Here is a 25,226-nt window from a genome sequence, read left to right on the forward strand (position 1 = left end):
AAGTGACCGACGGCATCCGACCGGAGAAAGGAGTCTGCTCTCGAAGAATGTGCTCTTTCTGAAATTCCATGGATCATTTCGTTTGTCCTGATCAAATAAAAGAAAAAATGTCCATTTCTCCTTCCTTTTGACCTTCAATTAAATTCACTTTAGATTTCCTCCCTTTGTTCTTTTCAAAGGTTTTCCAAAAAGGGCGGCTTTCAAACTCGCTTCCCAGGACATTTAGCGGTACGCAAACAGTTTATGAAATTATATTTATTACATAAAAATTAAGTTTATACAAGAAGATTGTTTGAAGGATGAGGAGAAAGTTTCAGGGTAGAATTCGTGTGCGATCTTAAATTTAATGCTGACTTGCGATTGACTTCCAGGGAAAGAGTTTTTCTGAGAAGGGTGAAATCAACAAGGAAAGCGAAAAAAATTAAAAAAAAGAAAACTTGTTGAAACCCTTTCCTTGAATCTTCTGCGTCGTCCCTGCTTTTTCCAATGTCGTCGAAGATGTCTTTGATTGAGATTTTCTCTCGATGACTGTTCTCACTTTGAAGACTTTCCTCGCTCTTGACATTCAAAGAAGACATCCGAGAAAGCAAAGAAGTCTTGGATCGCATGCTCCCTAGGTAACTCATCGTTCTTTCCAAATTCGTGTATTTTAAGTAGCTGTCTTGAGTTGTTTCTCGCTCTCCATCAGAGACAGTGATTTGGATCTCAAATATTTCCGGTTGTTTTTCTTTCAAAATGTTTAAATTTCGCTGCTGTCGATTGACGTCTCCATTTGAATGTAGCTCAATGCCTTTTTAGATTCAAGAATTCTGGATTTCTTTGCGAAATAAAAATGATCGAACCTGTTCCTGTTGCTTCCGATGCCAATTCTAGCTCTTGATTCTCGTCGATTACAAAAACGCCTTTTTTCTTTATGAGTGGCTTCTTGTGCCGAATAGAGCCAGTTGGTAATCTAAACATTAGAATATAAATTATATTATTTATCGCTCAAAAATAGATGATAATATGAAAATCTAAGATTTACTTTTTTGGACCCGAGCCGAAAAGACACATATCTTCAATTAATAAATCCTTGATGCATAAATCGTATATTGATTGTTCCTTACTTGTCAAACTACTCTTTCCCATTTGTAATAATAATAGGTCATTAAAGCATAACAGAGTTCTAGAGACTCTGAAAGTCTCCATCTAAGCATCTTTGAAACAAAAAGAAGAGCCAGAACTTCCAAACATCAGTCAACAAATGCTTCCTTTTCTCCCCCGGGTCAATCACCGCTTTTCCAATAGTTTGTGACCTAATCTCTCTACTCAAGATAATAGCGGCCTCGAGACGATTTGGTTCACGCCGCGGGGCATCGCCGAAAATCCCTTCTTTCCAAATCAATACTGCGAAAAACACGAAAGCGTTCTCCTCTTTTTCTTTCGCGGAAGTCGTCAAAAAAGCCCTTTTTTGAGTTTGTTAGTCATTTTTTGCCGCTGTGAGAAAGTGGTTAAATTGTTATCAGTTTTGATAAGACTAAAAGACGCGAGCGAGGAGAAAGCCGTTTCAAAGCAGAGAAAAACAAAGTGAAAAAAGTGAGAATGAATTTTACAGAAGAATATTTGGAGAATACGACAAAACAAGTTCTGGTAGATTTTGGACACGAAAATGAAACGAATTTGGAAGAAACTCTTACGACAGCACAAGGAAATATCTCAGAAATGACGACTGGGTATTTTTCCGCAGATGGATCCGGTGATTTTGACGGTAACTGAGTTCGAGGAGACGCTTTTTCAACTCTTTATTTCAGTTATTCTCGATAAACATTCAACAAACCACTCAATCTGGGAGCGAGAATTCTGGCTCGACATCTACTTCTACTTTCGTGATAAAATTCTATCTAATGGAGCTCTCCCGATCATGCTATTGATCGGGGGGATTGTCTTGTTCTGTCTAGGAAAAAGCGGATCAAAGTGCATCTTCTTGAGAATCTTAAACTTAATGAACTAATACTATTGATCCTCGGAAAAAGTGTTGATTGTAACGGTTTGGATGCTCTGCAAGATCAAAAAGAAGAGAAAGGGACACGGCGAGTACAGGAAAGGTTCTAACTATACTGTTTTCTGAGAACTGAACAGTATGTTGAGCTGAAAAAGGCCTTCGGAAAAAGAAGCGATGGAGATGTACTTCAAATTCGGCGTCTTTTCGGAAAAAGGATCGGGTCAAGATTTCTTCCTCAAGTCGAATGAGACATTTCTTTCTTGAGCCAACTAAAAGCCCTGCCCTTCATTCCATATCCTGACATAGAGCGACTTATCTAGATTTCACGAACTTCTTCATTCCTGAATAAACCTGTTCTTTACATTGTAAATCAGCATTGTGATGAGAAAAAGACAATAAATCGATGCGAAAAAGCCCCCATTGTTTTCTTCCTTGATTTCAGGCGACCGTCTTGTCGGCTTTTGACGTAGTTTAAATTGGACTTTTATTCGATAATACACTTTTGGCTTCCTTGAAGCAAAACCCAAGAAGCGAAAATGTTCTTTGAAGAAGGAATAGACATGAGAGAGTATTTGAGGGAAAACGAAAATGATGAAGATGTTGAAATTCGGCCACAAGATTCTAGGCGGATTCCCAAGTACAGAGACTTTATTCTGAAAATCATGGAACATCCGTTCGTTGACCAAATTCAAACAAGAAGAGAGACATTCAATTATGACATTCCAATCAGAAGAATACCGCTACTCGAGAAGTTCTCAAAGTACTTTGTTAACGGATTGAAATCTAAAGAATTTCTAACATTGAAATTTTATAATTCAAATCCCCTAAAGTTTTTTTCTACAGTCTTCACATCTGGCTTGTTTACCCATCACTTTTCTTTCTAAATTTATTAATGAGGAAAGAGAAAAGCGATCTTCCAGGTTATTTGATTATAAAAAATGTCTAATAAAATCATCTTTTTTACTTTAGACTTCATAAGATTGGTGCTCATACTTCTGCTGCTGGAACAAAGCCGAGTTCTTCACAATGGTAGGGATTCCTACATGTGGAAGTATGCCTTTTACCGACTCTTCTTTTCGATGTTTATCATTTGTTCCTCATCGATTCTTTTTTCGGTAACAAGTTTGAAAGCTCTTTAAATCCTGACTCAGGTCGTTTAATTTATCAAACAGCTTATCAAACTTGACAAAGATGATCAAAAATTCGTGGAACTGGGGCATGCAACATCTTCATCTTGAAGAATACGACGAGACAGAAGACGATCTCCTTGTTTATTTCTCTTTTCCAGGTCATGATCTGGATAACTGTTAAATCCGAAAATGATAAAATTTTAAGACGTCAAAGAAATTTTCGTTTTCCTCTTCGTCGTCATTTTCAATGGTAGAATAAGGAGTCAACTTGACGAGAAAAAGAAGATATCAAAAGGCTTCAAGAAACATTTGAGAAATTACTGAAGAATTTCTGCAACGAATAAAATCTAAATTCTAGCAGCAGCCAATTAATTGTGTTGACTTAAACGATTGGGCATTACAAAATCGATCGACGATCGCTGAAAAAAAAGTTCTTCAAGTGAGCGAATCCTTGAGCCGCGTCCCCCTGCGCTTGCCCTCGCTTTTCTTCGCCATCCAGCTCCGTGTCATTTTCGCAAATTCAGCGGTACGAGTAGCCTCATTTACCAAACGCGCGATAGCGGCTTAACTCTACTAGGGCCCTTCGCTTTCCAAAAGCTTGTGCCTAATACAATGTCCCGTACTTATTCACATCAAAATCCAGCCTACCACTAAGAAGGGAAATCAGCTGTCCAAATTTCAGCTTCCACTTTTCAAACAGGTAAAACAGAGATAGCCTTAATTTTCCCGCTTAATTTCGCTCTATTTCCGCTCTGAAACCGCTCCAAGGACACAAATCCCTTCTCTAGTGAATGTATCTATACATTTGGGATGAAAAGAAGGTCGATTTTGCCATATTTTCTGCACTTGGCGGACAGAAAATATGCAAAAAGACCATTTATTTTAAAATCCCAAGCCGGTGTGGTAGCCCGGCCGTGATGCGATTTTCACAAAGGCTACCTGTCACTGATAGCTCACAACTTAGGGTAGCGACGCTTAAAAAGAATCATGTTTTGAATTACAAATTTACAAGAATAGGCCTTCTTTACTCAATTGAATTCGATTTTCGATATTTATAAAGGTCTTTTCCTTCAAACAACAGGAAGTTTTTTTTTTAAATTAGGGTAGATTTGTCGCGGTCTCGCCTTTTTTTCTGGCGAAATTCAGCCAATAAGAGTTAATAAAACCAGGGTGATATTCAAAATTTGAATGTCAACCCTTAGTTTTGCATTGTGAAGCCCTTATTGATTGAATTTCGCCGCAAAAAAGCGAGTACCGCGTGTCTACCCTAATTCCATGACGCGGCGCACTCAACTCAATTCGCCCGGCGTGGTTGCTACTACACCGCCGTCTTGGGTATTTTCCGGGCGCGTGAGTCGCTGGAGGGCGGTCGAGTCGACACTGATCAAACACGCGAAAAGGCAGCAAAGCTCTACTGGCCGCTTGTTGGCGTCCGAGTGCCGTCGCTGCCGTTTTCGCCTTTTCGATTTTGCTCAGTTCGGCCGGGGCAAGGCTGCGAGCCACTTCCACTCGCACCGAGCCCGTGCGTAGGCGCCCAGGCGAGCCCCTCTGATAGGCTGGGACTTCCCACTACCGACCCTTGCATTATTGGTAGTGGAGGACCCCCTTGAAAGAGGAAGACCAGCTCAACTGGAAAACGCCTCGCATTTAATAAAAATAAATAAGCGAGAAATTCAGAGAAATATAATAAAAATATAAATGAAATTTTGAATTTAAAAGAAAAAGAAATTTATTTAATTCTGGAAATTTGTTTTTTTTTTATATAAATCGAGCCGGATATTTTCCAAAATTTTCAAGTTTCTCGATAAAAAAAATTTTTATGAAAAAAGAATATTAATAAATAATGACTTGAAAATATAAATGTATACTATTGAAGATTTTTCTTCACAAAAATGCTCTCATTTAAAAATTACTCAAAATATCATTTTTCTCTTCTCCCATTCTTCTTCCAGCAAATTTCTCCTCTCTTCCAGCAGCGGAGGACCCTTCTCTCATCCAGTAAATAGGCGCCCTCTCGCGGCTCTTCATTATTTTTTTTCTGTCTCGTTTCGTTTGAGTGGTTCGTTCCGCCCCTCGTTGATTAGGGATGGTAGCTTCGGCGGTTGGGAAATGTAAAGAAAAACGCTGCGTCGCGGCGGTGTGGTATACTACACTTGGCAGGTATTTTTTTACTCCCGTGTCGTGCCGTTCGATCACAAAATTAAAGCGACTTTTCAATTTTTAACCGTTTCGACTTTCCGAAGGGCCCTGCATTTTTACTGTATCAGTTTACAGTTGCAGTTTGCTCGTCTCTAGAAAAAGCAACCATGAAACAGTCATTGTGACATTCGTCGGAAAAAACGCCCATCCAGTGAGTTGAGCCCGAAAAAGATAATCGAGAAAAGAGCAGAAATCTGGAAATTGGAATTTCGTTCATATGGACTGGACAAAAAAATATCATGAAATCTTGTAGCTTAGATTTTGACACATTTTGGTGCTTATTTTTGCGTAGAAACGGCCGGTTTAGTGCCAAAATCGCCATTTTTGCAGCCCGAAATGCCGGTTTTTCGGGCTATCCATGATAATCCGGCTTTTCTTTGCTAGATACAATTGAAAAATACTGAATAATGTCCATTTCTATGTCTTTTCCTTTACTTAAATGCGATAGAAGGACGCGTTTCGGGAAGAAAATACGTTTTCGCTTCATATTTTTGAAAATAAACTTGTTTTTTTAGCCCAAGTAGTTAGGAAAGCCCTTCGTCGTGCTATTTTTGCAGCAAACAGGAAGAAATTTTCGTCGAAAATCGACGAAAAACGTACTCGATAAACGTGTTTTCGAGCTCATAAACAGCCTCTTTGGCGAGCTATTTTATCTTTTCTCGTGGCAATTTATTTGGTCCAGGACTTTGAGTGTTCTTTTGGTTGCTATAACTGTATTTTTCGCTTATTTTAATGAGCGAAAGTCCTTTATTTGTCAGAATTAAAAGGTTAATTCAGTAGTTGGACTTAAATAAATATAATTCTATCCCAAAATAGCGGCGTAATTATCAATTTTGTTGAAATTTTGGGCAATTTATATTCCAGTTTGAGAAAGAAACATTCTTTAACTAATCCTGTATTTCCAGGGTGAAGAAAAATGGAGTCGTTCAACGAAGACGCAGACGGTCTCTTCGCTTGTCTGTTGGAAGAGCCAGGAGGCGACCAGTCCGTCAACTACGAGGTCGACCAATCGCAGAATCAAGGCGCTCTCGGCGGCCAGAATCAGTCCTTCGGCTACGACGATGGATACGGCGGCCAGGCCGATGATTCTGTTGGCGGCGGAGGAGGTGGCGATGATGGTGGAGGAATGTCGCTTGGAGCGCAGTTTCTTGATCTCGTCGCCAATACAATCGGTAATTAAAGATCTTCCTTACAAAATTGCTTATTTAAATTTTAAGGCGACGACGCTGGCTTCGCTCCTGCAGCTCCGAAGCCCACGCCACCAAAGCAGCCTTCTTATAGCAACAAGCAAAGCTATGATAACTCCGATCAGGGAATAGGGATCTCCAATCCTCCCATGCGTCAGCGTCCTCGGCAGCAGTTTCAACAAGGTCAAATCGTCCGGCCGAGGCAAGGAGACATCGTCGGAGGACCCAAGATTCAACCGATGAATCGAATGGCTAAACCGCTGAATACGAAGGTAAATAAAACTATCCCCATTCTCATGTCATCTGATTTTAGGTACAGAAAGCGAGCCCGAACTTATTTATAAAAACACAAAATGGAACTGGTCCAAAGCGAATTATTGGCACTCCGATCGGCGCCGGAATAAAAATCCGTCGACCAGGAGGTGGTGTTCCCATTGCCGGCCCTGGTGGAGCCAAGCCGAAGCCAAGCTACCAATCTAACCAGTCTGGTCCTTCCATTCGTCCGACGGAGAAGGCGCCTTCTATCCCGTCGATGAGAAACAAGCAGAGTCAGATGAACAGGATGAACCGTGGGCCCGTCCAAACTGCGAGCCAGAACGATATGGATGGCTCTTTTTCAAATGCTGGCTCTAATCAGAACTTTCAACGAGGACACGCGCTTCCGCGAAATCAACAGAATAGCCAATATTGTGGGCAGAATCGAGGACCGCCGCAGAATCAAGATGATGGCTACGGAGGAATGAGCGTTCCTGTCAAAGACAACAACTCCTCGTTTAGTCAAAACCAGCAATCCAACGCTCCTCTTCACGGTCGACAGAATCAATTCGATAACACGCGCTCTGGACCTAACCAGAGCTTCAACAAGGGACCTGTAAGAAATAACCAAGGCCAATTTCAATCCGGGCAGTCCTTCAACCCTTCCCAGAATCGACAGAAGGCACCCGGCCAAGTCGGGCGGCATCCTGTTGGCCAACCAAGGCCAGTTTCGCAAAATATCGGCTTAAAACCTACCGGACCAAGTGGCGATCATGGCAATGTACGTTCGCACACGCCGCAGGGCCAGTCATTCGACGATTGGTCAAGCCCAAGTCCTGAAGGAACGCATCAACAGCAGCATCAGCCGAGGCAGCGTAATCCAACGCCGAATAACTCCAGGCCGCAAATGGGTCACGGTCACTCGCCAGGGAACAATCGTAATAGTCAGCAGCAAGGAGCGAATATGAGGATGAATCCTGCCATGCAACCTCAGCAAAAGCAACAGCTAACGGCAGAGCAGAGCTGGGATCGCGCGATGGGAAACAATTCTAGCTCCGGACCGCCGAATTCGCAGAAACGAGCAAGCTTACCTGGCCAGCAGAATCAACAAAATTCTCAGCAGCCAGGCCGCTACACGAACTCGCCGATGAATCAGCACTCAAATACGAATCTTGGCCCTTACGAATCGGAACCGATCAGCCCACTGACATCTTCAAAAAGTCCTTATCAAAGCCAGTCGCATTCGCAAGGCCAAAATGCGATGCAAGGTCAAAATCAAATGCAAAGAAACGCTCCTCAAAATCGTATGCGCCCTGACCCTGGACAAATGCAAGGTCAAAAATCACAATTCCGCGGATCTATGGATTCAAACTTTCCTATGAGTCCACCTGGAACGCAGCCTCAAAACTCTCGAATGCACAATCAAAATCAGCCGAGCACTAATCAAAGTCCGAGTATGCATCAACGAGTGCCAAGTTTAGGGAATTCTAGCATGAGTCAACAGCCTCAAAATCAAAGTGGTCAGAATAAATTCCCGGTCGGCCATCCTCAGCATCCTGGAATGAATCAGCAAACTGGAAATCAGAATCGGGGCATGCCTCAAAATCAACCAAATAACCGCCGACAGAGCTCCGAAAATCGAAACCAAACGAACGATGACCTTGGTTTCCTCGACTTTGGTTCAACCTTCAACGATCCAAATCAAGCGTCAAAAACGTCTGTTCCATCTTCAGTTCATCAACAAGCGACCCAGCTTTCGAGTCAACCTCAACCCCAATCGAACATCAACCAGCCAGGTTACCCAACGAACTCGTCGGGGCCGATCCCGTCTTCGCTAGCTGGATCAATGAGCGCGCCCCTCTCGTCGTCCGCGACGCCGAATATTCGCACTAGCATGAGTAACATCCCGGGAAGCATGGCTCAACAATCTTTCAATTCCTCGAGCATTGGGCAGCCAGTGTCGACATTCTCCAGCTCGAAACAAGCTCAACCAATTCAGCAAACATCATCGATGCCATCGCATATGCCAACTCCGATGCAGAATGAAATGAATCGAAGTATCCCTTCTCAGCAACAACAACAGCAGCAGCAGCGCCAGGCGATGCAAAACATGGGTCAAAAACAACCTTCCCAAGCTCAGCCAGGAAACGTGAACGACAACAACTTGAACGATTGGCTAAGTAGCATCATGACCGACAATAACAAACAACCATCGAGTCAACCATCAGCTCCTGCCGCTCAACCAGCAGCTCCGCCAAAGCCGAGAAGCTCGCTTTTGAATGTGACCCCTAATATGTCAAAATCTCAGGCAAGCTCGCATCCTTCACAACCGCCAGCTCCACAAATGACGAATAGCCAACAAATGCTGCTGAACTTGAAGCAGGAGCCCATCGATACCTCGTACATGCGACAAGCTGCGGAGAAAACAGCAGCTGGTGCTGTTTCAAGCTCGGTTCTCAAAAAACCATCAGTACCTGCTCCAGCGCCTGTGGCACCAAAAGCACCTGGATTCACTGGCATGCCCGGTATGAGTTTGCCAAGTTCGATGCCGATGAGCATGAGTACGAGCATCCCACAGTCCTTTCCTGGTCATCCCGCTTCTGTGAGTAGCGCCTTAGGTGCCATCCCTAATGCCCAGACAAATCCCAGCGTCATGCACTCAATGCTTACCCAGCCTGCTCTTACCGTCACTACTGCTTCGTCCAAACCTTCTGTAATCACCAGCTTGAATCAAACTGAAAAGTCACCCATCGTTTTGACTCCTACGGGAGTTTCCTCACACAGCAGTCTCAGTCAACACTCAAGTACTGTTCAATCAGGTCTACCTGGAGCAATCAAAGCTCCAGCACAAGCACAGCAAGCCACAAAGCAGAGCTCAAAGTTTGGGATGAAAAATTTGCGGAAAAGTGGTTTGTTTAATTATTGGGTAAGAGTTAGAAAAATCGCTTAGCTTAAATCGCTTGTGGTGGGTTCAATTCTTAGCACAATTTCTAATGATGTCGGTGTCGGCTTCTTTAATTTCAGAATCAAGCATGATAGATGCACTTTTTTAAACTGGGACTTTTTATGTAAAAGCTGGATATCAAATTATCATTCCATAACAGGGTCAGATTCCTGGGCTTCCAGCGGTTCCTTCGTCAGCTGTGAGTTCAATCCCATCCACGATTACTGCTTCGCCTCTTGACCCGGCTTCAAAAGCAAAGCAAGGTAAAATTGAGTTTATCGGAAACTGTCAATTCTAAATGATCCCTTTCCAGGCGCTCTTCAATCTGGACTTCAATCAGCGATGGCTGCGGCTGGGCATCCAACCATGACGCCACCGAATATCGCCGACTTGATTCGAATGGGTGTCCCAATGGAAAGCATCACTCCTCAAATGATGAATGCGCTAATGGGCGTCCATCGCGATCCATACGGTCGTCCCTTGGACAACTATCTCGGCTCAATGATCCAAGCACAGGCTGAAATGACCAAATCTGCACATGGAATGATCCCTGGCATGCCTGGCGCGATTCCTGGCCTCGCCGGTAAAATTCCTGAACAGCCTTCTGCTGCTGCTACTGAAAAAGCAGCTCAGAAACCATCAGTATCTTCTGGTGGATTAATGAATGCTCTCTCGCAAACAATTTCAAAGCAAAACACGAAGGACTCTCAAGCAAAAAGTATCCTAGAAGAAGTGAAAAATCAGAAAGTCCAAGAGCTTGAGAACAGACGAAAGCTGCAAAAGGACACGATTGAACCGGGAAAAGCCTCGTTGAAAACGAAAGATGGGCACTCGAATGATGACACTCCCATCGTCGATCTTCTACGATCTACGCCCGACCCATCAAAGAAACAAGCGGCCGCATCAACGACTCCAATTAAACCGCCAAGCTCAGCAACTCCTGCTGCTCCAGTGACTCCATCAGCCTTCAACTGGAAGAAAAAAATGGCAAGCTCCGCGAGCACTGATCCGACAACTCCAACCTCGAAGCCGCCACTTTCGGGAAAATCGAGCACTTCTAGCGTCATTATGTCGAATCCAAATCTCGTTAGTCCGAAGGAAGATAGCGCGATCGCTAAAGCAACTCCTCTGTCGGACATCATCGCGGCCGAGCTGAAGGAGAAAAAGAAGAAGAGAAAGAAGAAAAAAGAAGAGCGGAGACGAAGAAAGACAAAAGACTCCGACGACGAGGCTAAGGAATCGTCCGTTTTGCAAAAGCATCGACTTCCGCCTGATCCTGGTTACATCCCAAAAGTCAGAATTACAACGTATCGATCTTTAAATGGAAGCACCGTTCATTTGAGCCATCAATTCAAGCCTGGGGATGAGAAACCAGTGAAGACGCGCGGTAGAAGGGCAAAGAAGGACTTGGAGTCTGGAAGTGTCGATTTGAGCGAAATGTACGGCTGGGAAAGGAGCTATGAAGAGAAGCGTAGAAAGAGGCGGAGAGCGATGATCGGGTTGCCTGAGGAAGATGAGATCCCGGAGAAAGAACAGAGGGTAGAAGAACCGGTCAAGGAAGACAAGCCGATGGAGCCGATCCAGATCGAAGACGAAAAGCCCCAACCGGTAATATTCGAACGAAAAGTCCACTTTCTTATCTTTTTTTCAGGACAAAGAAAACCAGGAATTCTCATCATTAATTTACTCGTCGGCGCCTATTCCTCGACGAGTCCTTCCAAAACCTCCTGCTCGCCTGCATCTCGATGATTTGATGAAGAATACATTCAAATGCGAGGAATGCAATGACGAGTTCCTTTTTGAAAAGTCACTCAAGCATCATTATGATCGAGAAAGCATCCTTATTCATGTAAGTCTTGATTCAGGCGGCTCTATCAAAGAATATTGAGAAGCCGCTTGCAGTACTAAAATTTATTTAAAGATTAGTACTAAAAACAAAATCACGACTTTTACGTCTATTTTTCTGCCGCGAATTTTCCTGACATTATCTTGTAGATCCACTGTATCGTTTGCAATTTACAACAAGTGTTCAAAAACAAATGCCAGCTGCTCCGCCACGCCAGGGAGCACAGTCTCAACGGGAAGCCAATGAAGTTCGTACGTCCGAAGATAATGCCGCTGACAATGTCCATGTGTCAAAATATAAAGACGACGGCGCCGGACAAAAACACCAAGTACGCAAAATCGTGCTCGGAATGCAGCAAACGCTTCGCAACCCGTATTGGATTACAGGAACACATGTCGGAGAAGATTGACGAGACCGAGTGTGACGTTTGTCACACTGTACTGCCTAACATGTGAGTAACTTAGAGGATTATATGGTAGCCATGTCTGATGGCCATTTTCATTGGTAAGTCTTCAATCCAAGACAATTAACCTCATCCCAGTCTGATTGAATTAAATTCAGGTGCGCTTATCAAGCTCATTGTCGCATCCACAACGACATGGGTGGCAACACCTTCGTCTGTCCGGAATGCGGCGAAAACTTTAAGTCCGACGAGCTCGAATTCCGCAAGCACATCAAGCTCCACTGCGCTCACACTTCCAAAATTCGAGGCTTTCGCTGCCCGGTAAGTCGAGTATCCTTAAACCCTCCCTCACGATTTTCAGACGAGCCGGAAGGTCTTTTCCCGCGCCGAGCATCTCCGAGCTCATTGGCAAAATCACTGCCTGATTAAATTTCACAAATGTTCTGTCTGTCCCATCGCCTTTCGAGGCCAGAAGAGTATACGTAATCACCAACAAGAAAAACATCCCAAAACGAATATGCTTTACAAGTCGATCTTCCAGGTAAAACGACTTTGATGGTTTCTTTCTGGAAACACCTTTTTGTGTTTTCTGCTCAAAGCGGGCGGCTGTTCGATGTTATGTGATACTGCCTTGAAGCTCGAAGGCCACTGGCTTTCTAGAGTATTTTTGTTATCTACCCTCTTTCACTTTGTCGCCAGCTTTTAACAATCGAATTCTAGTGCCCATTATGCGACACACTATTCGAAGATCGCGAGTCGCCCAACGTTTCCAAGCACCTAATGGAACACACGAAAAATCACACTTACACAGTTTATCACTGCCTTGTTTGCCCAGAAGTTTTTGAACACTCGTCAGAACTCATGGAACACCTATTAGCCGGTAATGCATACCCTCCTCTTTTCTTATCAAATCTTTCGTTTAGATCACAATATATCTGAATATAAGACACCTGCCGCCGAGCTCGAGAGTGCCCTTGAATATGCAAGAACTAGTTTTTTAAGTTCCAAAAATGGACAAATAGACAATCACAACAAGCTTTTTACAGATGAAGAATTCTCGGACGACGGAGAGAGGTAAGATTCTTACTCTTTGCAAGATAGTAAATTGTCGATTCTAGCATATCAAAAGGACGTGGTCGAAATCGCAGAGATCGTTCCCGCGCCCGAAGCCCCGAGCCCAGCCCAGGCACGCCCCGTCGAACTTACATTTGCTCAATCTGCGATTTCTCAAGTTCACAATCAGAAAAGCTGCAGCGCCATTTCAAGAAGACCCACAAAGTCAACTACGTCACTGCTGACATGATCCGGACAAAGGTCTCTCAGACGTCCATTTCTTCGAGCTCCTTGAGTCTGTCAAACAGAAGCAATGGCGTCTCGGCCACGCTTCCACCGACCGGTGGGAATGTTCTCATGACGCCACAGGGACCGATTCCGATGAGAAACATGCGAAAAGAACCGACGCAGGAAGAATTGGTAAGAAAGGCTTCCATGGATAAAACATTAAGTCATTCTTTTTAGGCTCAAGAAGATCCGCCCTTGCCAGAAGTCTATAAGTGCGCTAAATGCGACTACCAGCACCGCTCGCGCGAGGACTTCCAGCGCCACATCCGAATCCACTCGAACTTCAACACAGAAGAAAAACAGTGCACTGAATGTGGGCAATCCTTTGCGTCGCTGCCTGCGCTCGAAAAACACCTCTTCATGTCTCATAAGGTTAGATTCATCAGTTAGTCGATGAAATAATTGTTTTGAATTTGTAGATCGTGTCAATTCATCAGCTAGACAGGATTGACAAGGGTTTCCGCGAACCAATGGCGCCAAAGAATTTGAAAAGTTCAACAACCTACAGTTGCAAGGTAGAGTCACAAATTGAAAAGAACTCGAGTCTACTGACAATTTCAAAGAAAATATCATTCATTTTCAATTCAGGCCTGTCACAAATCGTTCAACAGCGAGGTCGTTCTCAAGCAACACGAGAAGCAACACGGTTTGCATTTCATCAAAAGCCTCAAATAGTCCAAAATTTCGCACTACACTTTAAGACTTTAAAATCGTATCCAACTTGGTGCTCCTCCTTGTTTCTCACTCCTCACTTTATCTTCTTTTCCTAATTTATTTGACTGTATCAAGCCTTTTATACTAAAAATTACCATTGATCTTGATGCTACTCTTTTTCTTTATTGTCTTCTTCCCTTATTCATTCATTTCTTTTGTACTTGTGCTAAACATAAAACTGCTTCTGTACAAAAATGCAACACAACTTTTTTGTTATTTATTTTCATCTTAAAAATGCGGCGTTACAATTTCAAACTGAAAATTTTATTTTTCAAAGTATTTTTTCGGGTATTTCAACTTTAAATTATTTAAACAAAATACTGTCATTATGCAGCCTTACTTTAAAACTCTTTACTTTCAACCTTTTAAGTTTGCTTCTTTTTTGTTTTCCTTTTTTTATTTTAATTAATTATTTCTATTTCTTCTTATGTTTGTGTGAAGCCAAAGCTGAGACCTGCCAAGATGACACTTTACTGTCACTTTAATACAGACACAATCGAACTTATTTTTCTCTTCCTTAGTCTTCTTGCAGATGTATACAAGAGAAGAAAGAGGTTGTCAAGTTTTCCGACAAAAAATAAGGCTCAACACAATTTTTGGTCCACCGAAAACGGGTTAAAGACAGTCTAAGGGTTGCTTGAGCTAGATGCAATTGAATGACCCTAGATTCATTATTGGAGTAGATTGGTCGGTCAAATCGGATTAATAGTAAACCCGCATGCATGCATACGACTCTTATTTGGATTGAAAATCCCACTTTATCCACGCGGACTCCGAGAAAGACAATATGCAAGTGTCTAATCGACAACCAGGCCTGCGGACCTGACCGACATTTTCATGCCCTTTCGTTGCTAATTACTCACATCGCGTCGGCAAAAATACCTTTTTCAATATTGAATGTACCTCCACTTCTTTTTTCCTTCTTTTTGGCAAATGCGAATTGGTGCCTCTCGCAAATAATAAATATTTATTTATTTTAGAAAAGAATCTTTCTGTTTCAGGCAAGAAAAGACTGCTTCGGAAAATGACAAAAAGAGAAATCGGCAATTTATCGAACGGAATTTGGATTACCAGCTTTTTCTCGCTCTTTTTCTCGGAAAAATAAGCCAAAATTGTAAAACAGAAGAGCAACAGACGCACAGAGTCGCTAGAATCAGCCCGATGGTCGCGATTTCAGGAGTTCCTGGTTTGGGAGCATGAAAAATGACGCATGAAAAGAAGGTGAATTATTTTTTAAACGAAGCATATTTAAAAATATGCATCAATTTTTATTTACAAGTGATATTCATACTAGGCTCAGCATTCGAAAGAACCATTGGTATGAGTCAATCGCTCATATTTTATTCAGAATAGTGCCACTATCGTAGCCAGAAAAGAGCCTGTTTGAACGACAGTATTCCAACGGTTCAGTCTTATTCTGTATTCTTTTTATAGTTTTTCTTCCAGGAGAAATCAAAATATCTTTGAATTCAATTTTTGATAAGAGAGTGGTCAGCGACTCCTCGAATTCTATCTCAAGCAGCTGCCGGATTCCTTCGTTAACTTCGAGACGCCAAAAACGGCAGAGAATTTTGAAGAATGGAGTGCTCAATGGGTAAGTCTACGCATATTTACCATAAAAACGAACAGTTGACGTTAAAAAGAGTAATTTGAACTCCTCTTTTATTATTCTTTTTTTCCATGTTATCTTTATCGATTCAGAAAGGCCGCTTACCATAGTTCAGAAATAAACAGCCACTAAAAATTAATTAAGTTTTCCTCGGAAAAGGAGACAAAGCGACTGCGAGAAGCTGGCGTTCACGAATTCGTTGTCCATGACGCAATTGCGCAGGTCCTCTTTAATAATGTCCAGTGGAGAAGGCAGGAGAAAGTGCTTTTCATCAGAGACTGGCTGCTGGACAATCACCTGAAATTTGAAGCGAAGAGGCAAATCTTTGACAATTTTGTTAGTCAGAATCAAAGTGAGTTTGGAATATACCATGTATGTTGCATTTTTATATTAATCGAACCAGCAAATATCCTATATCGTCATTAACGATTTATGTTCTCAGCAAAGCGAATGACGACACCGCGAGAAACGGAGCTGCCATTCGGCGGACTAATCCACTTTCCCGAGTTGGCAAAGTCGCATTTTAAAATCAAGAAGACAGAAGCATTCAAAAAGAATACAACTAACACGGGCGCCTTGCGTCTTCTCTCATTAGACGAGAACAAAAAAGTCAGGACAGTGTCGGGGAGTACTCTTTACTGGATGGCTGAGAATTATTACCAGGTAAATTGCCAGACAAAACTGGACGTTATTGTCTAAAAAAGGGCCGCGATAACGCTTTGATCTTCCAAAAATGCCGCTTGCGGCTTTGACCGTACACTAGCCAACGCTGAGTCAGGGTTCTGAATGAGCAAGCTAGAATACCAGACTCAGGTTTTGCGGAGAATAGACCCTCTTTTCCGGTTAAGTGCGAGCCAAGAGCTTTTCCTGAGCCCTCTTTATCTTTGGTCCTTAGAGTGTTATAACGTCCATCGTTCAGAACTCAACAAAAAGTGCGTTTGACCTTTTCTCAAATCTTCGGTTTATCGTCCTTGTCCGGGATCCGCGCTCACTCGCGGCGTCGCGCCTTACCCATGCGACCTCCCGCACCGCTCGCAAAGCCAAATTCTTCGATTTTCTCCAGAGTTGGGTTTCAATAATGACTGCTATCACGAAGATGTGCGACGAAAACAGGCAAAGATGCTTTTACCTGCGATACGAAGACTTGCTCGAGCGGCCAGGAGCTGTTTTAAAAGCAATTTTATCCACGAAAGCGAGAATAACGGCTTTGCGGCCCGCAAAGCTTTATGATAACTTGGTAATGAGAGAATTTCCTGAAGAACGAAACGCGACGAAATGGAAGGATTTTGTGCCAGAAGGAACGATAGAGAAGCTAAGAGAGCACGAGGAATTGCTACGAAGATTCAGATATCCACTAGGAATGAGTTAGGAATATTTTTTCTAAAATCTTTAGTCATTATTGACTTCTAGGCTCGGCAATATGTGAACAAAACTTGGTCAGGGTTTCAAAGAAGCTTGAAAAAGCCTCTACGCAGCTTTCATCTGAAGTTTATTGAAAAGAATCTGACCATAGGTTGGCAAAACTACGTTGATATTTCCATTTCATTTTCTCAACTCAGAAATAAGACCATTTATCCGATCCAGCGGCAGAGAAAGCAGGAAACCCGCTGGATAATATCGAGTCCGAATTTGACCTTTACCAGCTTGAGCCGGAGGCCGCCGTGAACTTTTGAATTCAACCATAGTTTTCTCACCGAATATTGCCTATTTTCTTTCACTTCTATATCTACCCTTGTCCGGTCTATCCGTAGGTGTTTGTTCTCAACCTGAGTCATTAAAAAAAGACGTGCGAGTCAACAAATGTCTGACTGAAGCTAAAGGAGCCTGATTTTCAGAGAAATCGTAGTATGAGAATGACCGTACGTCAATTTCTTCCCCAGTTTATTTTCTGGCTCGTCTCCTTATCAATTGTTCATCATTATACAAAGGTATTTTCGAAGTTTCAATTTTCATTTAAAAACTTTTTATTCAGGAAAAATGCTTGTCGAGTTCCCTTGCGAAAAAGAGTGAAAATGACATCATGTGGTATAAAAAGGAAAAGATGCATGCCGGAAAGGTGTATAATCGAGAGACGCCGATTTTGTTCATAGGAGGAATGCCACGATCCGGGACGACTCTCATGCGTTCTATGATGGGTAAGACGTTCTTTCAGGAATAGAGTTCGCAAATCATCCTTTTCAGACGCTCATCCGAAAATGAGATGTGGAGAAGAAACCAGACTTGTTCCTAGATTGCTTGGAATGCGATCGAATTGGTAAGAATTCTAGCTTTTCGCTCGAACTTAAATTTCTCAGGTACAAGTCCGAAAAAGAAGCAAACAGATTGGAAGAAGCGGGAGTAACTAGAGACGTCGTCGATAGTGCTGTAGCTGAATTCCTGTATGATTTCCCTCGCTTGAACTCGTGCCGCTAACTCTTGTTTTAGTCTTGAAATCATCGTTAAACACGGAAAACCAGCCGAAAGATTGTGCAACAAAGATCCCTTCACGCTGAAATCGACGAAATACCTGACCGAGCTGTTTCCAAATAGTCGATTTATTCTCATGCTTCGTGATGGTCGAGCGTCTGCGCATTCGATCATTTCTAGAGAAGTCACCATCTCGGGCTTCGATATTACTTCTTACAGAGATGTCATCACAAAGGTGTGTAAGGAAAAGCTGGTATTTCTGACGGCGATAAAGCCGCTGCTGTTTTTGAATGAAAAAACCCCGCTCTTTCTAGTCTTGAAATTTAATTTTTCTAGTGGAACAAAGCTGTTGAAGGAATGTACTATCAGTGCAAAGAAGTCGGCCCCAAGTACTGTCTCCCAGTTCACTACGAAGATCTTGTTCTGCATCCCCGACCAACGCTCAAGAAAATCCTCGAATTCGCAGATCTGGAATGGAATGAAAATGTCATGGAGCATGAGAAACACATGGACGACATTTCGCTATCAGCTGTAGAGAAATCGACTGACCAGGTGAGTGTTTTACCGAGCCATTAGTGACCTGCAGTAGGGGATTTGAAAACGTGTTGGATTTCTGTAGAATTCATTAATGATATCTGCGGTTGCAGATTGGGAAACAAGATGAGCGGTGCTCGTAGGCCTCAGACAGGGATAACTTTGTGACTTCATGATGCTTTTTGGCATTCAAGAGGTGTCCTAAGTTGTGTGACATCTTCGACCTTATGATTTTGAAAAGTTACCCTCTCGCTATCATTTTTCGACCAACCCATAAGATATCGCACTCTCTTATGGTTCCTTTATTCATAATCTTGAATTTGTTATTCAGGTTGTGAAGCCGCTCTACACGGATTCGTTGAAGAGCTGGGTCGGGCATATTCCAGACGATGTGATGGCTGATCTTCCCAAAATCGCGCCGATGATGAAAACTCTTGGATACGATGTCCATTCAAAAGATCCGCATTACGGAAAACCTGATCAAGAAGTTCAGGATAAATACGACGGTAAGTCTCTCTTCTAAAAAGTCTTTCTATTCTTTTTTTCTAGCTTGGCTGAAGACCCAGAAATAAGTCCGATAAGTCCCTTAGAGCCTCTTCTTCAAATCCAAACCTCGGGTTCTTCTGTTATCCTGATTTCAATTTGACGATCGTTCCGAAACTGCCGACTCCCAGAAAATGTACACATCTATATATTTACCGGCCGTGCTGCAATTTGAAAATGCTCCGTTTGATCACCAATCATAGATTCCCAATATTATCTACGTCTTCGAAGAAAAAAATCTGCATTTCAAGTGTTTTGTTATATACAGTGTATATAATACATTCTACATAAAATAGAAACATATTACGAATAAAGATAACTATATTTTCAATAAAAGTTCGATTGAGATTCAAGAATCATCAAAAGCGGAGTTGTCTTTTTCAAATTGCTTTTGGCAGAAAATTATTATGACAACAGATGCATGACAGGAATGATGGATGTTTTGATGTTTAGTGATGGGTTGATTCTCAGGAAGATTTTCTATGCAAGCAGATTGCAAATGCACTATGTTCAAAAAGGTGAAAAATTCATCAAAACTGAGAAGATGCTTACTTCATTCCGAATTTTCGACCAAGATGAAGCATGTTCAAGTAATAGTATACACCGAGAAGGCGGTTGGGATTGTTTTGGCACCATGGAATACCAATTTCATCGTTGTACTCATCTTAGAGGTCGTAAGTTGTCACCTGGGAACCAGGTTCCAAGATTAGAAAATTTTGCCAATCTGGGAACCTGGTTCCAAGATTCGATTTTATTTCTAATCTGGGAACTAAAGTTCCAAGATTGGAAAAATTTTCGAATCTGGGACCCAAGTTCCCAGGTGACAACGACGGCCTGCCCTAAAGTCGGTTGCGAATCTTGGAACCTCATTATTTCACTGATTGTGCTGATTCTAGATGCACAATCTCTATTTATGTTATTATTTGTTATGAATTTTTCACATCATTGGCTTATTCTGACCATAATTCAATAAAGAACCCTGTTACCTTTACCTTGGAAGACTCGCCCCTTGCGTTTAACTGTTTTGTATTTTTGTCGAGCGCCCCTTATTAGTGTAAAACACTCATTTCAAATAAAACAAATCTCCCAATAAATGAAACTTGAGACCAATATTAACGTTACTAACTTTACAGTCAATGAGCGGGAGTGCGCTCCGCGCCTGTCTTACAGTAAATCTCAGGTTTGACATTGTCAAAACGGGAAAAATGTCATTTTTTTGAAAAGAAAAGGTTCCAAGATTCACTTCACTGGCCGTCGTTGTCACCTGGGAACTTGGGTCCCAGATTCGAAAATTTTTCCAATCTTGGAACTTAAGTTCCCAGATTAGAAATAAAATCGAATCTTGGAACCAGGTTCCCAGATTGGTAAATAATTCTAATCTGGGAACCTGGTTCCCAGGTGACAGCATACCACCATCTTAGAATAAGTAAAAACTTAGTTTCTTGCCGCTATAATTGTACCTGCAAGATAAGCAGTGAGAATTAGAGGACTGAAGGATGTTCTTTTTGCTGTTCGTTTCCACTGAGAAGGCATCTCATTTATATGAAATTCAAAAGCTCCTACAGATAAGAATCGAGCGCCTTTCTTGGAACCTTCCATGATATCCGGAAGATTGTCTTCCGTAATTGATGATATTCCAGAAATGACGCATTCAACTAGATTTCTATCTTTAGATATTGTTGAGCTCACGCTTTAGAACCAAGAATACCTTTAACAAATCGCATTTCACTTTCTTTTCAATATGAATCACGACTTTACCGCCGTCGAAAACTTTATCAGCCCAGATATATTCAACTTCTCTTCCTTCCGGAGTACCACTAGCACTATTTTTCAAGCAATCAGTTGGCAATTTTTCATCAAAGAGCTCTTGATTGCACTCTCTGCAAAGGAAAATATGATCTTTTGTAAGTTTTGCTATATCGAGATCGGGTTGAATTGATTTCCGAATGTCTTCGTTGATTTCAATAAACTCAAACTCTGGTGTGTATTCTGCATAGATCCAATATTTGTAAGTTGCGATTCTAACAAATTCTGTGACAGGGCTTTGCAACCTGAGAAATACTGCTGAAATTTATTCAGGACATAGACTCAGGTTTCTTAACAGGTTGCCGAGCCCAGCTCTGGAATGGGCATGATATGACTTGTCTTTTTCTGGAGCAAGGTTGTATTTCGATCCTCACAGAAAGATTTCGCCCCGTCGTATGCTTTAGAAAAATGATAATTTGAGACTAGATGAGTTTCTTTCTAAATTCTTGTAATAGTCGTCAAAAAGCTTTGCTTGACTGTCACTCAATGGCATTGGCCTGAAGTGGGGCTCCTCGTACCCTTCTTCTGCTTTATCTGATAAATCTTTACGGTCGTCTTTAGGGGCATCTTTAATAGATATAATCATGCCGACACGAAATTCTAGGACTTACTGATTTTCCAAAAAAAACCAGGATAAGAGGCCAGCTAGCAATTCCAGCACTAGAAAGGCTCTTATTTTCTCTTAAAAAGCTATCAAATCAAACCAAAGCAAAATGGCAACGAAAACATAAATTTTCTTCTTCTTGTCCATTTTTTGGTGGAAAGAAAATAATTCGGATTGAAGAGCTACTTTTGAAAGAGTTGTGCTCACTCTTCCGATGAAAACATGTGTTTTTGAAGTCACTACATTGCTAAGTATAGAAAAATTGTGTCTACGAATGTCCCAAATCACCCCAATGACCCCGAATGTCCCCAAATGTCCCCAATTATCCGAATGTCCCCATCATTTTTGCAAAAAAAAAAGATGAATTTTTTGACCGCGTTTTTTGTATTCGAAGTAACATTTCGCTTAAAAAATTACAAAATAAGGAAAATGAAGAGAAATAAAGTTGACGCAGTTATTCCAGAGGAACTATTTTGCCGGATAGGCTCTTCGTCGATTGCGATGTTTTTCGGGTGATAATGATGACAGCGGGGCATGTTTTTTGGCAAGTACGAAAACGGCTTGTTTTCGTCCCTATCCTTGACGAAAAGGGCGACTGCCATTCCCTCGTAGTTGTGGAAGAGCTGGTGGCAGTGAAAAGGCCAGATTCCAGGATTGTCAGCGCGAATTCTATAACAATAAAATTAATTCTTAACCTGATTGAAAATCCTCTTACCGGAAGGTAACAAAACCCATTGCAGGAACCAAGACAGTGTTTTTGAGAATGTGGTCGTCGCGATTTGAGCGCTGCGAAGTGAAGATTTCCTCGTCGAATTCAGCGCGATTGCACTTTATTTGATCGTCCTTGCAAGAAATTGCCGGATGAAGACCTTCGATGAATCCAGTCGTCTGATTCGCCCGTCCGAAGCCGATATCAGTGACGACAAATTCGTAACCATGAAGGTGAATCGCATGGTACGTCCACTGCCATCTGCGCACAATATTCAGCAGATTTTCTGCGGCGGTTACTCTTTAAGCAAAAAAGTAAATTAAATTTAATAAACATACATATAAGAAAGATTTAGCATTGTGACACTCTTATTCAACTACAGAAATAGAAAAAGAAATCTTTATCTTTTTCTGCTCGTTTTTACCGAAGCTCCGAAGCAATGAAAAATAAATGGAAAAAAGGACTTGTCCTACCTAAATTCGATAAGCTCTCCCTTCTCCACTTCCAAAATTTGAGTACAGTGTCCTCCAGTTTTGAGCGCCTTTTCCGAGCATATTGTGATTCCGGCGCTGTTCGGCCCGTCAAAAAACGGCATTTCTGGATATTTGAATTCGATTCCGTTGATTGCCGCCCCGACTGCGAAATTCATGTTGAGATCAATCACCCGATCGGGCTCTTCATTTATAGAAGGAGGCGTTTTCTCGAGAAGAGACTCATACTCCGGGTCTCGTTTGAAGTCAACCACTGTCACGCAAGTTATCTTTCCGACCTTCTTCGCTGGGCAATTAAGGAGAATTTTGTCTTCAACTTCATTGTCGGCAGCGAAGATGGAAGGGTAACGAGCCTCAGACTCTGGAAATGCGGCGATCAGTCGATTTTCAATTTTAGAGCCATAGATCGCTGAATCTCGAACAAAAGTAATCTTTACAAAAGGATTTTCATAATGTCTCGCTTTTTTGCCGACCCCTTCAAAGATAATTTCAGCGAGCAACTCCAGTCTTTGTTCCTCAAGCGGAAAATCAACTTCTATGTTCAGAGTTTCGCCCACACCCATGAAAATTCCGTCGCCTTCTCGAGGCAGAATTCTTCTCCCATCTGCAGCATTAATGATTAATTTTCGATCGTCCGTGGGCCGAATCAATATCGGGTGTTCGAATCCAGCATGAATTGTTTTGAGCTGAACCCTGTTGCTAGTTTGTGAGACCAGATACTCCTCCAAGACGCTGAACTCGAACCCAGTTTCTTTTTCGGACGGAAGCCGTCGATATTGACCCCTTCCGTTCGCGAGTATCGAGTCGACACAGAGCGAGCTCATCTTCACTCCTGTCAAGAAAGGCTTATCCTCGGTCCGGCAATGCTTCGTTCCCGCACCGGTCATCCGCTTTCCGTTTGTGTTTCCGTATCTGTAGGGATCAGTTCCAGCAAGATAAGTCGAGTCAGAATTCCACCAATCGGTCAAAACGAGTGGCATCCAGCTCACTTTATCCTTTTTATCCTCCTCATCTAGAACTCAGGGTTCATTACTATCATACGGTTACCATTAAGAGGTTGCACGAAGGCTAGCAAATTATAGCCTGATTGAGTGTCGCGTTTTTACTCACGAGAAAGAGTTCTCAAGCGTTCTACAACGATCATTTTTCAAAATTCCGACAAAAAATCCGTCTTTTATACCAAGAAAACAAGCAGGTTTTTCCTTTTTTGACGAAAATTGTTCTAGATCAGTGTTTGAATAAATGGTGAGGGCGAGCTCACTCATAGAAAAATTCCGGAATTTCCGGTATCTGCGCTCGCGCTCGCTCGCTCACGAAAAAATCTAAAGGGTCTGCTCGCGCTCGCTCACTCATGTTACAAATCCAGGGCCCTCTGTTCGCGCTCACTTGCTCACGAGAGTTTTGACCATTATCTCAAAGACTGTTCTAGATGGCCCGGGTACATTAAAAGTGTTTCCGCTCTTGTTATCGTATTATTTCAATCACGCGTTATTGGGTTAGGGTTAATATTTCTCTCCAGAGCGATTACAAAATTAATTATCACGATTTTTCGAATTTTTTCCGCTGCAACGGTTGAGTTTTTTTTGATAAATACGTTCTGTCGACCCCTATCTACAAAATTGATGATGAAATTTTATCTTATTCCGAAAAAAAAAAACGATTTAAGAGACATTTCAATCAGGCCGACTCGGCGCGTCAAAGCTTTAAAAATTGTGCGCTCAAGCCAAGGCAGTAGCTCTATCGTAGGGCTCGCCAGAAAAAAGGCGATGTCAATTCTCTCCTACGAAATGCACCTAAAAATGATTCCCGTTTTTTCCTGATTAGAATGATATGTTTCTGTCAGGCGTGAGTCTTGGGGAAAAATTCTAGAGCTAGGCCGAAAATCCTGTTTTTGGGACTTCGATCACGTGCCATGATGTCATTTTATCGGAAATATCAGAGTCTATATACAGTATTTTCCTCTTTTGTTGATCCCATTTTTATGGACATTTTCTTGATTTTAAGGGGTTTTCGTGGGACACTTTTGCAAGGATAATGTTCCACTTTTGTGGACATTTGTCCAGCTAAGAAAATTTATGAGGAATTAACAGGGTGTATTTTTCAAAAAATAAGGATGTCTTTTATAAAAAATTAATGGCCTTGACCGTGTTATTGACTAAAAATGGTAAAAAGGCAGAACAAAGTCGTTTTGATGATATAATTTTCCATTTTTCGAAGAAAAATTTATCGAAGAAAAATTTTAAGGCTCTACGGCTGGACATTTTTTGAAGACTCTTGCCCATTTTTGTGGACATTTTTATGAAACAATGGGATAAAAAATGTCCACAAAAGAGGAAAATAACTGTATAAGAGAGTCTATCGTCTCCTCTTTTCGAGAGAGCGGGCGCGCTTGAGTTGCTTTTAGGCCCCACGCGTTCTTTTCTTTTAAGAATTGATCATTTTATGAATCGAAAGGTCAAGTGGTGGCGACATTGACTTTAAGGGGGAATTCCATGTTTTCTGATAAAGTTCCCATAAATAAATT

At 42.0% G+C, this 25,226-nt stretch overlaps 3 protein-coding genes across 5 annotated transcripts; all 3 read left to right on the top strand.

The window, feature by feature from the left end:
* The first annotated feature begins 3,668 nt into the window (after nucleotides 1–3,668).
* LOC145700815 (uncharacterized) lies at nucleotides 3,669–14,505 on the top strand. 3 transcript variants are annotated; one of them, XM_081778137.1, is made up of 16 exons: nucleotides 3,669–3,811; nucleotides 6,216–6,482; nucleotides 6,528–6,769; nucleotides 6,811–9,631; nucleotides 9,855–9,959; nucleotides 10,010–11,304; nucleotides 11,348–11,545; nucleotides 11,692–11,993; nucleotides 12,104–12,266; nucleotides 12,307–12,486; nucleotides 12,666–12,825; nucleotides 12,869–13,019; nucleotides 13,064–13,418; nucleotides 13,464–13,658; nucleotides 13,706–13,801; nucleotides 13,875–14,505. In XM_081778137.1, the coding sequence occupies exons 2-16, from the start codon at nucleotides 6,227–6,229 to the stop codon at nucleotides 13,959–13,961; spliced, it is 6,606 nt and encodes a 2,201-aa protein (XP_081634263.1). In that variant the 5' UTR covers nucleotides 3,669–3,811; nucleotides 6,216–6,226; the 3' UTR covers nucleotides 13,962–14,505. The 3 variants fall into 3 exon arrangements, with proteins under 3 accessions (XP_081634263.1, XP_081634262.1, XP_081634264.1); XM_081778136.1 differs by lacking the exon at nucleotides 3,669–3,811 and adding an exon at nucleotides 5,304–5,461; XM_081778138.1 differs by lacking the exon at nucleotides 3,669–3,811 and adding an exon at nucleotides 6,007–6,077.
* A 479-nt stretch (nucleotides 14,506–14,984) lies between these two features.
* On the top strand, nucleotides 14,985–17,538 carry LOC145698599 (uncharacterized). Its single transcript, XM_081775807.1, has 6 exons — nucleotides 14,985–15,221; nucleotides 15,485–15,594; nucleotides 15,754–15,961; nucleotides 16,052–16,272; nucleotides 16,529–16,973; nucleotides 17,020–17,538. The coding sequence occupies exons 4-6, from the start codon at nucleotides 16,060–16,062 to the stop codon at nucleotides 17,103–17,105; spliced, it is 744 nt and encodes a 247-aa protein (XP_081631933.1). The 5' UTR covers nucleotides 14,985–15,221; nucleotides 15,485–15,594; nucleotides 15,754–15,961; nucleotides 16,052–16,059; the 3' UTR covers nucleotides 17,106–17,538.
* On the top strand, nucleotides 17,399–19,409 carry LOC145698598 (protein-tyrosine sulfotransferase 2-like). Its single transcript, XM_081775806.1, has 8 exons — nucleotides 17,399–17,537; nucleotides 17,582–17,744; nucleotides 17,791–17,863; nucleotides 17,904–17,987; nucleotides 18,034–18,250; nucleotides 18,352–18,567; nucleotides 18,881–19,055; nucleotides 19,099–19,409. Exons 1-8 carry the CDS (start codon nucleotides 17,457–17,459, stop codon nucleotides 19,119–19,121), a joined length of 1,032 nt encoding a protein of 343 aa, XP_081631932.1. The 5' UTR covers nucleotides 17,399–17,456; the 3' UTR covers nucleotides 19,122–19,409.
* Nucleotides 19,410–25,226: the final 5,817 nt, after the last annotated feature.

Source organism: Oikopleura dioica, chromosome 2 (genome assembly GCF_907165135.1).
Source record: "Oikopleura dioica chromosome 2, OKI2018_I68_1.0, whole genome shotgun sequence".
Taxonomy (NCBI): Eukaryota; Metazoa; Chordata; class Appendicularia; order Copelata; family Oikopleuridae; genus Oikopleura; species Oikopleura dioica.

Bases quoted from the DNA above. Each gene is read 5' to 3' on its own strand.
- LOC145700815 (XM_081778137.1), top strand. From the start codon at position 6,227: ATGGAGTCGTTCAACGAAGACGCAGACGGTCTCTTCGCTTGTCTGTTG. The intron at 9,960-10,009 runs GTAAAATTGAGT...ATCCCTTTCCAG, and splicing joins GGCTTCAAAAGCAAAGCAAG to GCGCTCTTCAATCTGGACTT. The intron at 13,020-13,063 runs GTAAGATTCTTA...TGTCGATTCTAG, and splicing joins TTCTCGGACGACGGAGAGAG to CATATCAAAAGGACGTGGTC.
- LOC145698599 (XM_081775807.1), top strand. From the start codon at position 16,060: ATGACGACACCGCGAGAAACGGAGCTGCCATTCGGCGGACTAATCCAC. The intron at 16,273-16,528 runs GTAAATTGCCAG...TCCATCGTTCAG, and splicing joins TGGCTGAGAATTATTACCAG to AACTCAACAAAAAGTGCGTT. The intron at 16,974-17,019 runs GTTAGGAATATT...ATTGACTTCTAG, and splicing joins CAGATATCCACTAGGAATGA to GCTCGGCAATATGTGAACAA.
- LOC145698598 (XM_081775806.1), top strand. From the start codon at position 17,457: ATGAGAATGACCGTACGTCAATTTCTTCCCCAGTTTATTTTCTGGCTC. The intron at 17,745-17,790 runs GTAAGACGTTCT...CATCCTTTTCAG, and splicing joins TCTCATGCGTTCTATGATGG to ACGCTCATCCGAAAATGAGA. The intron at 18,568-18,880 runs GTGAGTGTTTTA...TTTGTTATTCAG, and splicing joins TAGAGAAATCGACTGACCAG to GTTGTGAAGCCGCTCTACAC.